Consider the following 13,277-nt stretch of genomic DNA (forward strand, 5'->3'; position numbering starts at 1 on the left):
AGCTCTCACAGCTCTCAAGCCTCCTGGACACTGCTGGCATGAAGAACCAGAACTACACAGGAAATGAAGGGTGGCTATGGACAGCAATGTATTGTGTGTGTATGTTTGGGGTGGTTATAAATGCTCCTTGCGCCAGATAACTCTTCGTAGGGAAAGGAGGATTATAAATCCTTTAAATACACAACCAACACTTAAGACTAGCAATAAAGCAAATGAATTTGGGGTGATGTCGCAGGATACAATGAAGAGAGCTTGCCTAAATGAAAGGCAGGTGAGCACCACCTAAGCCATATACTGTAACTGAGTGAGACTAGTGAATGGTTTTTTCAGTCACACACAGCCTTAATGCATCTCTTCTCAGTCCTCTCTCCTAGAAGTCTATGTGTAGGCACTGCATCTGTGGCCTTGTGTGAGCTGAGCTGTGCATGTAGTACCCGGCTATATGGTTGGGATCACCACACCCATGGAGGATAAGGGTGTGCATTATGGGTCAGGGCCCAAGGAGAATACATGGGCTTCCTCAAGAGCATCTTATCTTTGCCTGTGTATGTACAGTACAGCCTTGCTCTGCTGATAGAAGGTTTGGGCTGTTTCCACTGCCTCTCTTTTTCCAATGACAAAAAACTGTAACCAGCCAGACTACCAAAGCGTTTTACTTGCAAAATGGGCATTTAAATACTGTTATAATAATAATAATAATAATAATAATAATAATAATAATTTCAATTTATCTGAGGTGGAAGCAGAACCCCAACTTTTCCTCCACAGTGCTCCTTTCTAAGGTGCCACTGCGCTGGACATTTCAGAGCATTGCTTCCTGGAACTTTACTGTTGCGGCTCCCCTTGTTGCTTGTCTTACAGTTTCAGCTACAAGTGTCTTACAATTCTCTTCACCAGAACATAAGAAGAGCCCTGCTGGATCAGGCCACAGGCCCATCTAGTGCAGCTTCCTGTGTCTCACAGTGGCCCACCAGGTGCCTCAGAGAGACAAGAGACCTGCAGCCTGGTGCCCTCCCCTGCCCCTGGCACTCTGAGGTAGCCCCTTCTAAAGCCAGGAGGCTGCATGTGCCTCCTGTATGTCAACTATGATGGGCTTTTCCTCCAGAAACCTATCCAATTCCCTCTTAAAGGCGCCCAGGCGAGACGCCATCGCCCCATCCAGTGGCGGGGAGTTTCGCAGGCTCAGCACACTCTTTTCCAGTGGCCCGCACTTGACCAGTCCTCCCTGCCCTTCCACACCAGAGTCCCCCCACTGCCCCCCCGTCCCCTTCTGTGGTTGCCTACTTCTAAAACCAGGAGGTTGCACATGCCCAACATGGCTTGTAACCTGTGATGAACTTTCCTCCAGAAATGTGTTCAGTCCCCTTTTAAAGGTGCCCAAAAGCCACATCCTGTGGCAAGGAGTTCCACAGATTAATTACATGCTGGGTCAAGAAATATTTTTGTTTGTGTGTCCTAACTCTCCCAAAACTCAATTTGAGTGGGTGTCCCCTGGTTCTGCTCTTCCCCTGCCCGCCATGAAACGTGTTCCCTACAATGCCATGAAAAGCTATGCCTGCCCAACGTTGCATATACGCAACAGGGATCCAATGTGTACACCTGTGGTCTGGGAAGAAAGGGGTTAAGAACGACGGCATGCTGGGACTTGTAGTCTTTGGGAGAGCGTCTCACACAGGGAGGCAGGCGCCTCGAGTGAGCCCGCCGCTCGGAGGTTTCTCCCTCAGGCGACCACTAGGGGGCGACCACCCCTCGTGTCGCTCATGCAGCCATTTGCCAGTCTAGGCTCGAGGGAGGACGGCGGCGCAGACCGGAGGCTGGCTCTGGGCATGGCGAGCTTGACGGTGCCGGCGGAGAGCCTGGACAGCGTTAAGCGGAAGATGTCGCTGCGGAGGTAGGAGCTCCCCCTTTGAGAAGGAGAAGTGGGAGTTGCTCAGGCTGCAGCTGCGAGGGGCTCTGAGGAGGGGACCGAACCATTCAGGCCGGAGGGGGTGGGCATACAGGAGCTGCTCGCAGCAGGCTCCACGTGGGTGAGGGAGCCCTGGGAGAGGACCTGCCTCTGGGGCAGCCTCTGCTTCTTTTCACTGGGGGTGCTGTGTCTTGGAGCCCAGTAGAGGTATGTCTACTCAGAAGTAAGTCCTATTCTGGTCAGTGGGGCTTACTGCCTGGTAAGTGTGGCTAGGATTGCAGCCTCAGAGCACAAGCCTATGCATATCTACTCAGAAGTAAGTCCCATTATAGTGAATGGAGCTTCCTCCCCAGTAAGTGTGGCTAGGATTGCAGATTTGGAGCCCACTCCTTCTCATTTCTACTCAGAAGTCAGTTCCATTGTAGTCAGGGGGGCTTACTCCCAGGTAAGTGGGGAGAGGATTACAGCCTTTATTGGTGTTATCTTTTAGTATGTTGGTAACCAGAAAAAAAACCCACACAAACTGTACCCGTGTGGATTAGGGCATGGTCTTCAACCTTTTTGGTGGCAGAACCTCAACATGTAAATAAATACCAGAGACCCCACTGTTGATCCTGCCCCCCTCCTGGGAACCTATCCACTTATCCCCTGACATGTAGTGCCCTCCCAGCATTGTGCACACTACCAAAATATTGTTATTAGAGTAGAAAAAGTTATCCTGAAGCCTGGCACTATTAGTGGAAGCTATTTCAGCGCAATTGCTAAGAACCTGAGCAGGACTGGGGCACAACCTCCTGGAACCTGAAGGGGTGCATCGGATCCCTCCCCCTTTACCTGGTGGTGCTCTAGTCCAGGGGTGTCCAAACTTTTTGGCAGGAGGGCCTCATCATATCTCTGACACTGTGTCAGGGGTGGGGGGAAAAAGAATTAATTTACACTTCAAATTTGAATAGATTTACATAAATTTACATAAATGAATACAACTTCCTGATACACCGCATGAAATCCGCATGATACGCTGCATGATACGTATCATGATACGTATCATGATCCGCATGATACGTATCATGATACGCTGCATGAAATCCTTTGTCTCTGCTGGAGAGAAGGTGGAGTACCTCAAGACATGAGGGATACAAACATCATCACGCTGTACAAGAACAAAGGTGACAGGGGTGACTGCAACAACTACCGCGGCATCTCTCTCCTTAGCGTTGTAGGAAAGTTGTTTGCCCGAGTTGCACTAAAGAGGCTCCAGGTACTTGCAGAGAGCGTTTATCCAGAATCACAGTGTGGATTCCGAGCCAACAGGTCCACCACTGATATGGTATTCTCCCTTAGACAACTGCAGGAGAAATGCAGGGAACAACGACAGCCACTCTTTATAGCCTTCATAGATCTCACAAAGGCTTTCGACCTGGTCAGCAGGGATGGCCTCTTCAAGATTCTCCCCAAGATTGGATGTCCACCCAGGCTCCTCAGCATCATCAGATCCTTCCACAAGGACATGAAGGGCACTGTTGTCTTCAATGGCTCCACATCAGACCCCTTTGACATCCGAAGCAGCGTGAAGCAGGGCTGTGTTCTTGCACCAACCTTGTTTGGGATCTTCTTCGCTGTCCTGCTGAAGCAGGCCTTTGGAACTACAACAGAAGGCATCTATCTCCGGACCAGATCAGATGGAAAGCTCTTCAACCTCTCCAGACTGAGAGCAAAGTCCAAAGTTCAACTGAAATGTCTGCGTGACTTCCTCTTTGCCGACGATGCAGCTATCACTACCCACTCTGCCAAAGATCTCCAGCAGCTCATGGATCGTTTTAGCAAGGCCTGCCAAGATTTTGGACTGACAATCAGCCTGAAGAAAACACAGGTCATGGTTCAGGATGTGGACTCACCTCCCTGCATTACAATCTCTGCGCACGAACTGGAGGTTGTCCATGACTTTGTGTACCTTGGCGCAACGATCTCCGACACTCTTTCTCTCGATACCGAGCTAAACAAGCGCATCGGTAAAGCAGCTACCATGTTTTCCAGACTCACAAAGAGAGTCTGGTCCAACAAGAAGCTGACGGAACATACCAAGATCCAGGTCTACAGAGCTTGCGTCCTGAGTACACTTCTGTACTGCAGTGAGTCATGGACTCTCCGCTCACAGCAGGAGAGGAAACTGAACGCATTCCACATGCGCTGCCTCCGACACATCCTCAGCATCACCTGGCAGGACAAAGTTCCAAACAACACAGTCCTGGAACGAGCTGGAATCCCTAGCATGTATGCACTACTGAAACAGAGACGCGTGCGTTGGCTTGGTCATGTCGTGAGAATGGATGATGGCCGGATCCCAAAGGATCTCCTCTATGGAGAACTCGTGCAAGGAAAGCGCCCTACGGGTAGACCACAGCTGTGATACAAGGACATCTGCAAGAGGGATCTGAAGGCCTTAGGAGTGGACCTCAACAAGTGGGAAACCCTGGCCTCTGAACGGCCCACTTGGAGGCAGGCTGTGCAGCATGGCCTTTCCCAGTTTGAAGAGACACTTGGCCAACAGTCTGAGGCAAAGAGGCAAAGAAGGAAGGCCCATAGCCAGGGAGACAGGCCAGGGACAGACTGCACTTGCTCCCAGTGTGGAAGGGATTGTCACTCCCGAATCGGCCTTTTCAGCCACACTAGACGCTGTTCCAGAACCACCTTTCAGAGCGTGATACCATAGTCTTTCGAGACTGAAGGTTGCCAACTAACATAAATGAATATATCAGAGATGGAACTTATATGAATGTCTTGCAGTAGTTTAAGGTCTATAAAAGACCTTGTATAAAGCAAGGCTGGCCTTTCCTTCACTGCTGCTGCTATATGACAGATGTGAAACAGCAAGCAGTGGCAAGAGCCCTTATCCCAAAGCTCATGCAAGAGACTAAACAGTCACCCTCACGCTAAGAGAAGTTGTGTTGGGCCAGCAAGTCCCCGGAGGGCCACAGGTTCGTTGGAAACTGGGGACTCCCCACAGGCCGGATTGGGAGTCCTCGAGAGCCACAAGTGGCCCCCGGGCCAGGGTTTGGACACCCATGCTCTCGTCCTTTTTCATTCCTAGCAACCCCACAACTGAGGCTTCACAACTCCATTGGGGCAGGGTGACCAGTTGTCATAACTGCAAAAGAGGACTAGGTACCCCAAAATATAAGGCATCCCCCAAAAATGTAGGGCATGACAAAATAAAAGCTAAAAATACTCGTGTATTGGTTTCATGTTGTTAATTTAAACACTGTTACTTATTGTTTAAAACTATATTACATATAATTTATTAATTATAAGAAGGCCAAGCACTGCCTACAGAGGTCTGCTCACAGGGAAAAGGAAGGCATTTAAGTTCTTTTCCAGGACACAAGGCTGAAAAGAGGACATGTTCTGGAAAAAGAAGACGTCTAGTCACCCTGCATTCGGGTCCTGACCCCAAGGTTGAAGAACGCTAGGTTAGGGTATACTCCATAAGCTTTGTCAGTAAACTATCTGGTACCAGCACTAGGTAGCCACTGGCACAGTGGATGTGACCTTCGGTCCTCTCCACCCCTCAAGACTTCAGACAAATATTCAAAACTTATGTTTTAAAATATCTCTTGCTGGGAGGCAAGGAATATATCTTTGCTGTAGTTGGGGCCTGTGTATGCTGAATGAACTTTAATTGTTCCCTTATTTACACATTCAGGCAAACCAGTTTATTTTTCAGCATATGCTTTTGAGGGCTGTATTCCAGTTGCAAGAAAATTTCTGCTGAAATAAATTTTAATCTATTTAAGGTGCTGCTAAACTTTTTTGCTACAACAGGCAGACACGGCTACCCTTCTGTCAGTTGTGGAGACACAACTTTGGAGCACATGTCACTCAAAGGTTGAGCTGATGGCCCAATCCTATCCTCCTCCCTACCACCCTACAGGTATAGCTGTGCTGAAAAGGAACATGCTGTTTCCACTGGGGGGGGGAAGAGACCTCTTTGTATTCAGTTGGGGGGGTGGAGCAAGGCCTTCATAACCCTCTCATCAGGCATAGGATCTCTGTGGATCTGTACCAGCTCTTTAGCTGTCTGAAGAGCTAAAGCAAGTCTGAAGAGAGAAAGGGCAGGGAGCCTGCTTCTAGATGAGTTAGGATCTGGCACACGCTATCATTGCTGGATCCATAGCCTCCCTCCTTCTCCCCCCCCATCCGTTCCTATCCCTCCCCGCCCAGTTCTCTCCCACTGGCTTACCTGCTCCAGTGGGTGACTGGCAGTCTGACAACATGCATGGGAAGACTCTGACCTTCCCACCTTGTGCTCCAACAGCTTGCTACTCAGCTACTTTATAGCAGCCAGCACTAATGGGAAACTAGTTTTACCAGCGGGGCAGCCCAGTAGTATTGAAATGAACTGAGAGATAACCCTTGGCAAGGAGTGGGGCTCTTGGTGCAACCTCTCTTTCATCCTGAGTTGTTTCATATTTTAATTAAAATTTGTTCACATGTTGAAGAGAAGGGATTGCATGTACAGTACCTTAAACATAAATATTCAAAGTGGTCTTAAAAAGAAATAAGCCCTAAACAATATTTTGGTTGCAACTATGATGATACCAATATGAAAGGGTCTCATAGTTACATAAAGAGGCACTATGGCACATGTGTCCCAAAGCAGTCAGCAAAGAGTGTGATAAAATGTCTTAGATTGGCACACAGATTATTGTTGCAAGATTATTGGGATTAATGACCTCTGATCTGAGCTGTATAAGGAGGCTTTGAAATGTGTGATAAAATGGTTGGCCTTCTTCTTCATGTGTTTGTGTAGGAAATTATAATTTTATTCTGTATTACTGTTCTGTCGATGTAGTGAGTAGAAAACTGGTGTCAATTGTTCTAACTAATTTGTTAGAATATTATGGTTTTCATGTGTTGCTCTCAGTTGTTCAGAATTGAGATCCACACTAATGTATCAGCGGGACAGTGTAACTAAGGTTGAAATCGTATGCATGCTTTCCTGAGAGTCAGCTCCAATGAAGACAATGGGACTTACTTCTGAGTAGACAAGCTTAGGATTGTACCCATTGTTGGCTTCTGTAGGTGTACGTGATTAATGTAACCTGCATATCATACTGTTGTGCAACTGGTAAAGGCATAGGAGTCCTGGCAAAAGCAATATGGCAACCCCAAACAAATATCCTCTGATTATTAGGTTCCTGTTTCTCCTCTGGTTTATAAATGAATTCCAAAAATTTACTATATTAAGCTAAAGTCTGGGTCAACTTGATCTAGCCCTCAAAATTGCAGTTCTAAAAATGCTAAAGCAGAAAACACTATGACATTTTCCTAAGAAGTAAAAAATATGCAGCAATTAAACCTGTAATTGGAATGACTGCACATAAACAAGGTCACTATGTTCTGATGTAAAAGGCCACTTCTTGTTATCAGGCAAATTCTTCCCCCCAAAATTCATTTGGGAGCAAATGCATGCTTTGATAAGGCATATTTAACTAAAATAGGAACTCTTCCATAAAATTTTGCTGTAAAAACATTATAGTGTAGGGAGAGCAGAAGCTAATGAACAAAAGAGAATATGCACTACTGTGAAATGTGCAGTAGTGAAGGGTAGCCCTCCCAAGTGCTGGAGAACAACTTATGATTAGTTATAGAATGACTTCAAGTTGCTCACCTCTGCTGTGGAAGTTATTACTTATGTAGCCTCTGGCCCTGCCGTTCTTATAAGCAGCCAATCCTTCAGAAATTTCCATCTAAGCACTGTCAGAATAGTGGGCACTTATCAGGGCATTAGAATGGATGCCTATCAGCCCATTCTGTTTCTGGCAGAAGGCTTCAGGATCACTCTGGTGATCTGTACCTGCATCAGGAAGCATTTTGTGCAAGTGACTAAGAGACTATGAAGCAGAAGGTCACTTGTTTGCATGAACTCACTCACAGCCCAATCCTTTGCAATGTTCCTGCATCGATGCAGCTGCAATGCAGCCCTGAGGTAAGGGAATATTTCCCTTACCACGAGGAGACTTCGTGACTGCCCCCCACCAGAGAATTCAGCGTATGCCATGTTGGCATGGCTGCATTGGTGCTGGACAGGATTGGGCCCTAAATTGCATTAAGCAAGTTGGTCTTCATATGCAGTATTAGGATAACGATGCTCACAAAATTGTCGTAAAAGTAGCAACAATACACATGAAATTCTTTGAATGCCTGAAAGTTGTATACAAAGGCTAAATATTTTTATAAGTTTATGGAACTTGCTCCCTCTTCACTTACGGACTGCTCCCTCTTAGAGGCTTTCCAGCAGGGCCTAAATATATGGTTATTTAGATCAACCTTCCGAGTCCAGGTCTTTTAATATTGATTGTGGATTTTTATGCATGTTAATGTTTTTTATGAGTCTGATCCCTTTCTTGATTGCTACTATTTTTGAGTTCTTCCTTTTTCTGCCTTAAATAGATTTTAATATTTATGGTTTTATGTGATTTTATGTTAGAAGCCGCTTTATCGGGGAAATAAAGTGAGGTAGAAATTTAGTAAATAATAATAATACTGTTTACCACTACTGCTACACATTTTCTAGTAGAATTCTTTGGGATTTTCAGGGCCACTGTTGGACTTGGAGTTCTCAAATTCCAAATTTTAAATTCCTTGAGTTCTGAATCATTTATCTTAACATCTAAAATTCTGCTATCGAGCATCAAGTTGCATTGAACATATCCGCATTTGTTCAGATTTGTTTCTTTAATTTTCCTTAAGATGTGAAACCTGTAGTACAGAAGAAGCAAAATATCGGTGTCCTCGTTGTATGAAATATTCATGCAGGTAAATATAAATTGATGACCATCACTTGCTTTTTTTCTTTCTTTGTGTGCTAAAAGCAGGATGTTCATTTCTTTGTTTTTCCTGTTTTTTTACAGTTTGACTTGTGTGAAACAACATAAAACTGCATTCAGTTGTAATGGAATAAGAGAAAAGACAGCATTTGTTTCCATAAATGAATTCAGTGACTTAAATCTTCTTAGCGGTAAGAGAGTTTCTGAAAATCTCAGTCTATTCTTAAAACAGAAGGACCATTCACACAAACTGTGCCCAGGTGCAGTCATTATTAGTCAGCAACTGAGTACAGTTAGGCACACTGTACATAAATTGTTGATCAGTGAGGATGAGGTATGGTTATTCACTGTAAGGTATTATAACCATTATAAGGTATGGTTATTCACAGGAAAACTTGTTTCCAGGTACAGACTTAATGTGAAAAGCATCCTGAGCAGTGATTTTTCAACGTTTTTCTTCTGGCGGAGGAAGAGGGACTGTTACTGTAGACCAGTGGTTCTCACACATTTCGCACTGGAACCCACTTTTTAGAATGAGAATCTGTCAGGACCCACCGGAAGAGATGTCATGACCAGAAGTGACATCATCAAGCAGGAACATTTTTAACAATCCTAGGCTGCAATCCTACCCACACTTACCCAGGAGTAAGACTCATTTACTATCATTGTTAAAAGCATATTATTATTATTATTATCAGTATTTATATACAGCTTTTCAACAAAAGTTCACAAAGCGGTTTACAGAGAAAAATCAAATAACTAATGGTTCCCTGTCCCAAAAGGGCTCACAATCTGAAAGATGCAAAACACCAGCAGACAGCCACTAGAAAAGACACTGCTGGGGTGAGGAGGGCCAGTTACTCTCCCCCTGCTAAATAAAAGAGGAGCACCCACTTGAAAAAGTGCCTCTTACCCAGTTAAGCAAGGGTTAGCAAGGTAGCTACTATATACATAGTAGCTTGTTAAAAGTACAGGTCTGTAACATTTCCCCAAATGCAATCGCATACCATGGTAGCATCATGTCTAATGTATTAAAAACAAAATATTGAAATGAATGGGGACCCACCTAATATTGGCTCGTGACCCACCTAGTGGGTCCCAACCCACAGTTTGAGAAACACTGCGACAGTTGCCCTAAAAACAGCTGGAAAACCTGGAAGAGTTTCTCAGCAATTTTCAACTGCTGTGCTCCAAACTCCTGTGACACACTTGCAGACCTTTTGTGGCACATCAGTTGAAAATAGCTGACCTAAAGGATGCTTTTAATGACTCAGGATCATATCCAGCTTTTCAGCAGTGGTGCAACTGTAATGCAGCCCCAAGCTAAGGGAACAAATGTTTCCAAACCTTGAGGGGGCCTCTGTGACTGCCTCCCCACTACAGGATGCAGTGCATACCCCATTGGCACAGAAGCGACAGCACTGGAAAATTGGATAGGATTGGGCCCTGAGGCTGCAATCTTATACTTATCTGGGAGTCAGTTCCATTAACCTTGATTGACTTACTTCTGAGTATTTATGCATAGGCTTGGCTTGTGATTAGTGGGAGGAAAGAGACAATAAGTCAAACTTATATAGTACTATGTAGGTTATTTTCTCCTCTGTTATGAATAGATAGAGTGGGCTACTACCACTAAGCCAGCAATTCTAAATGCACTTATTAGGGAGTAAGGTCCATTGAATACCATTAGACTTATTTCTGAGTAAACCCATATAGAATTGTGCTATAAGGCTGCAATTCAATTCACACTTTTCTGGCGGTAGGAAGATATAAAAAGACATGCACAGGATTGGGCTGCAATAGCCACTGTTATTTAGCAGAGGGAGAGCAACTGTTGATCTTCACCCCAGCATGGTATCTTTTCCAGTGGCTGTTGCTGGTGTCTCTTCTGAATCTCATTTTAGATCGTAAGCCCTTTGGGGCAGGGAACAATTTCTAGATTTAGTTTGTTGTGTAAACCACTTTGTGAACAATTCCTGTTGAAAAGTATTTATAAATATTCTTAATAATGATAATAATAGTTACACAAGGCTGTTAAATAAAATAATAAATATAAATATATTGCAGGTGTGCAAGGCAGAATAGCATCACATCACTATGAAAAATTCTCAGTCCAGGGACACTGAGACCCTCTAGGCTTAATTCTATCCCTTGCAGGCACTGAGCACTTTCTTTAATTAAAGCCTCGGTCCTCAAGTTACTAGTCCTCAATTTGGTAGCTTGCTGAATGGCTAGGCAGGATTCTGAACCTTTGTCCCCAACGGACAATGAAACAACTTAGTAAAAGGATTTTTACTTTATTAAATGCATAGGGTTATATAAATTACAAAAGGCAGCAAATGCTAGAGGCATAAAACTTCTAGGAAACATATCAGCATTAAAATAACAAAGCTAACTGGCTCTCTGTTATTCCCTAACTCTCACCTGGGTAAGCTTTCTTTTGTAGATCTCTCCTCCTAGTTACCTATGAGGCCACATGGCCATGGCGGGCTCTCTACCTGCAGGATGTTGCACCCACGCCAAAAGACCAAGACTCCCCCAAACCCCTTGGGCTTGTTCTCATGCTAACAGGATGGGGTGACTGTACTCATTTAAACTGCCCAATCAGAACTCTTGGGGACAGAATCTTCTCAAAGTGGGGCTGGACGCTAGTCCTCTTAGTTCTTCCCCTCCCCACTGGAGATTCATGGTGCTTCTCTGTCTGCTTAGGTGCTACATTATCATCTTCCATGGAGTTGTAAATTCCTTGCAGCTAGGGACTGCAAGCCACTTCTCTGTCACTGGGTTACTTTGGTTCAGGCTTTGCATGCTCCTAGGCCCAAACTGTACATATTCATGACAACAGTGCAGTGTAGAATGTGGTTGGCATTGGTATATCACTGCCAAACGTTTGTAGGATATAACCTGTCTTATTTTCCATGAATATATTCTTACCATAACTGAAAGTCCTCACTGGCAAGCCATTGCTAATATTCACATACTTAGGATGTGGGACCCAATTTCATTGAAATATTTTTCTGAGTCCATGTTGCCCTTTTCTTAATTTAAGATTATCGGTTTCTGGAAGATGCAGGAAGAATGGCTGACATAGCTGCTCGAGATGATACTTCGCATAAGCCCAAAACCAATAAATTTGTAAGTATTCTTAGGCATCTTGATCATACTACAGAAAATAAATTCTTGTTGCATTTGGAATAGGGGTAGAATGATTTAGAAACTTTATAACCTATGTACTGATAACCTATGTACCTATGTACTTTATAACCTATGTATAACTGATCCTCAGTTTTAATGTTTGAAAAATCTTTTTCAAGGAAAAACGCGTTAAGAGGCTATCCACATATTACTAATGTTTGCAAAAGTTATTTTAAAATCTGTAAGAGGAGGAAAATTGGCAGCAGTTTTGAGCAGGGACATGGTAGATTAGAGCTGGTTAGAATTGTAGTATTTAGCTTAGCTCTAATTTTCCATACATGTACTTTATTGTTATCAATTGTATTGTGCCATTCTGTCTAGTCCAGACATACAAATCAATACACAGTAAAAATGTGAAAAGTCTCCTGATTGGTCTGCTTGAGTTCAATGTAGCATATACTTACAAGCACACTTTTTAAAACAAAACTGCTAACATAAAAAACATTTCTTGTTCACATACATGCAGATCTGGCCACTAGAGAACTAATTTGAAAATTAAGCTTTTAAAAAGAAAAGGTTTTCATCTGGAGAAAAAGATTAGCACCCGCTTGACCTACTTAGGAAAGCTTTTATTTGTGATTCAGAAGTCTTTAACTGTGGGGTACATCACTGTTATGTGCAACTAAGAGTACCACATTTAATGTTTTTAATATCCATTTTAAAAGTTAGCACAAATTTTTTGATTATAAGGCACAATCCAGTCATTATTTGAGCACAAGATGTGTCCTCCTTTGCTTCATCCTCACATGAGAACTGGTAGGTGATTTGGAGGTTCTTTTCAATCTCTGACCCTCTGCCCAATTTTTCTTTTCATCAGGATGCCCAGAGTTTTGAAATTGTTCAACCATCTGCACAATGGCCAGATGTAAACTGTGCAGCTAGACTAGGCTCTCGCAGGAATAAATGCCCCACAAAGGGGCTCCCCTGGCTTGCTGTGACAGTGACGCCTTGCAAGTTTTGTTCGTCCTCAGCCCTAATCGATTTATCTTTGTGGTCTTTGATTCCACAATGTTACATGTTGTTCTTCTGAGTTTGCCTCCAAAGTAGACATATTTATTGAGGAATGTCATGTCAGTTCCATTATCATCTCAGATCATCTCAGTCTTGTGCTTTTCAGAAATGGCCATAACACATTTTTATAGCACTCTTGAAAGTATTTATTCTTCAGATCAGATTAGGAAAAAAATGTGGGGAAAGAAAGTATAGCACTAGCCTGCATTAAGGGAATAAGATTAAGAGGACAACATTCCATAGGGAGGAAGTGACAATCTTGCTTATACATTTTGTCCTGTTTGCCTAATATGTCTTGAGTTTTTTAAGCTGGATAAAGGAACTACTGTTTCCATGAA

At 43.8% G+C, this 13,277-nt stretch overlaps 1 protein-coding gene across 2 annotated transcripts in view; it reads left to right on the top strand.

Moving 5' to 3' along the window:
- Positions 1-1,791: 1,791 nt before the first annotated feature.
- The window catches only part of ZNHIT6 (zinc finger HIT-type containing 6), a 53,853-nt gene continuing 42,367 nt past the window's right edge, over positions 1,792-13,277 (top strand). Inside the window, exons 1-4 of one of the 2 annotated variants that reach the window (XM_066625223.1) lie at positions 1,792-1,891; positions 8,657-8,722; positions 8,818-8,924; positions 11,783-11,868. In XM_066625223.1, the coding sequence (XP_066481320.1) occupies positions 1,827-1,891; positions 8,657-8,722; positions 8,818-8,924; positions 11,783-11,868 (324 nt within the window). In that variant the 5' untranslated portion in view covers positions 1,792-1,826. Of the gene's footprint in view, positions 1,892-2,031; positions 2,114-8,656; positions 8,723-8,817; positions 8,925-11,782; positions 11,869-13,277 lie in introns of those variants that run through there. The other variant, XM_066625224.1, reaches the window with a different exon arrangement.

Source organism: Tiliqua scincoides, chromosome 4 (genome assembly GCF_035046505.1).
Source record: "Tiliqua scincoides isolate rTilSci1 chromosome 4, rTilSci1.hap2, whole genome shotgun sequence".
Classification (NCBI taxonomy): domain Eukaryota; kingdom Metazoa; phylum Chordata; class Lepidosauria; order Squamata; family Scincidae; genus Tiliqua; species Tiliqua scincoides.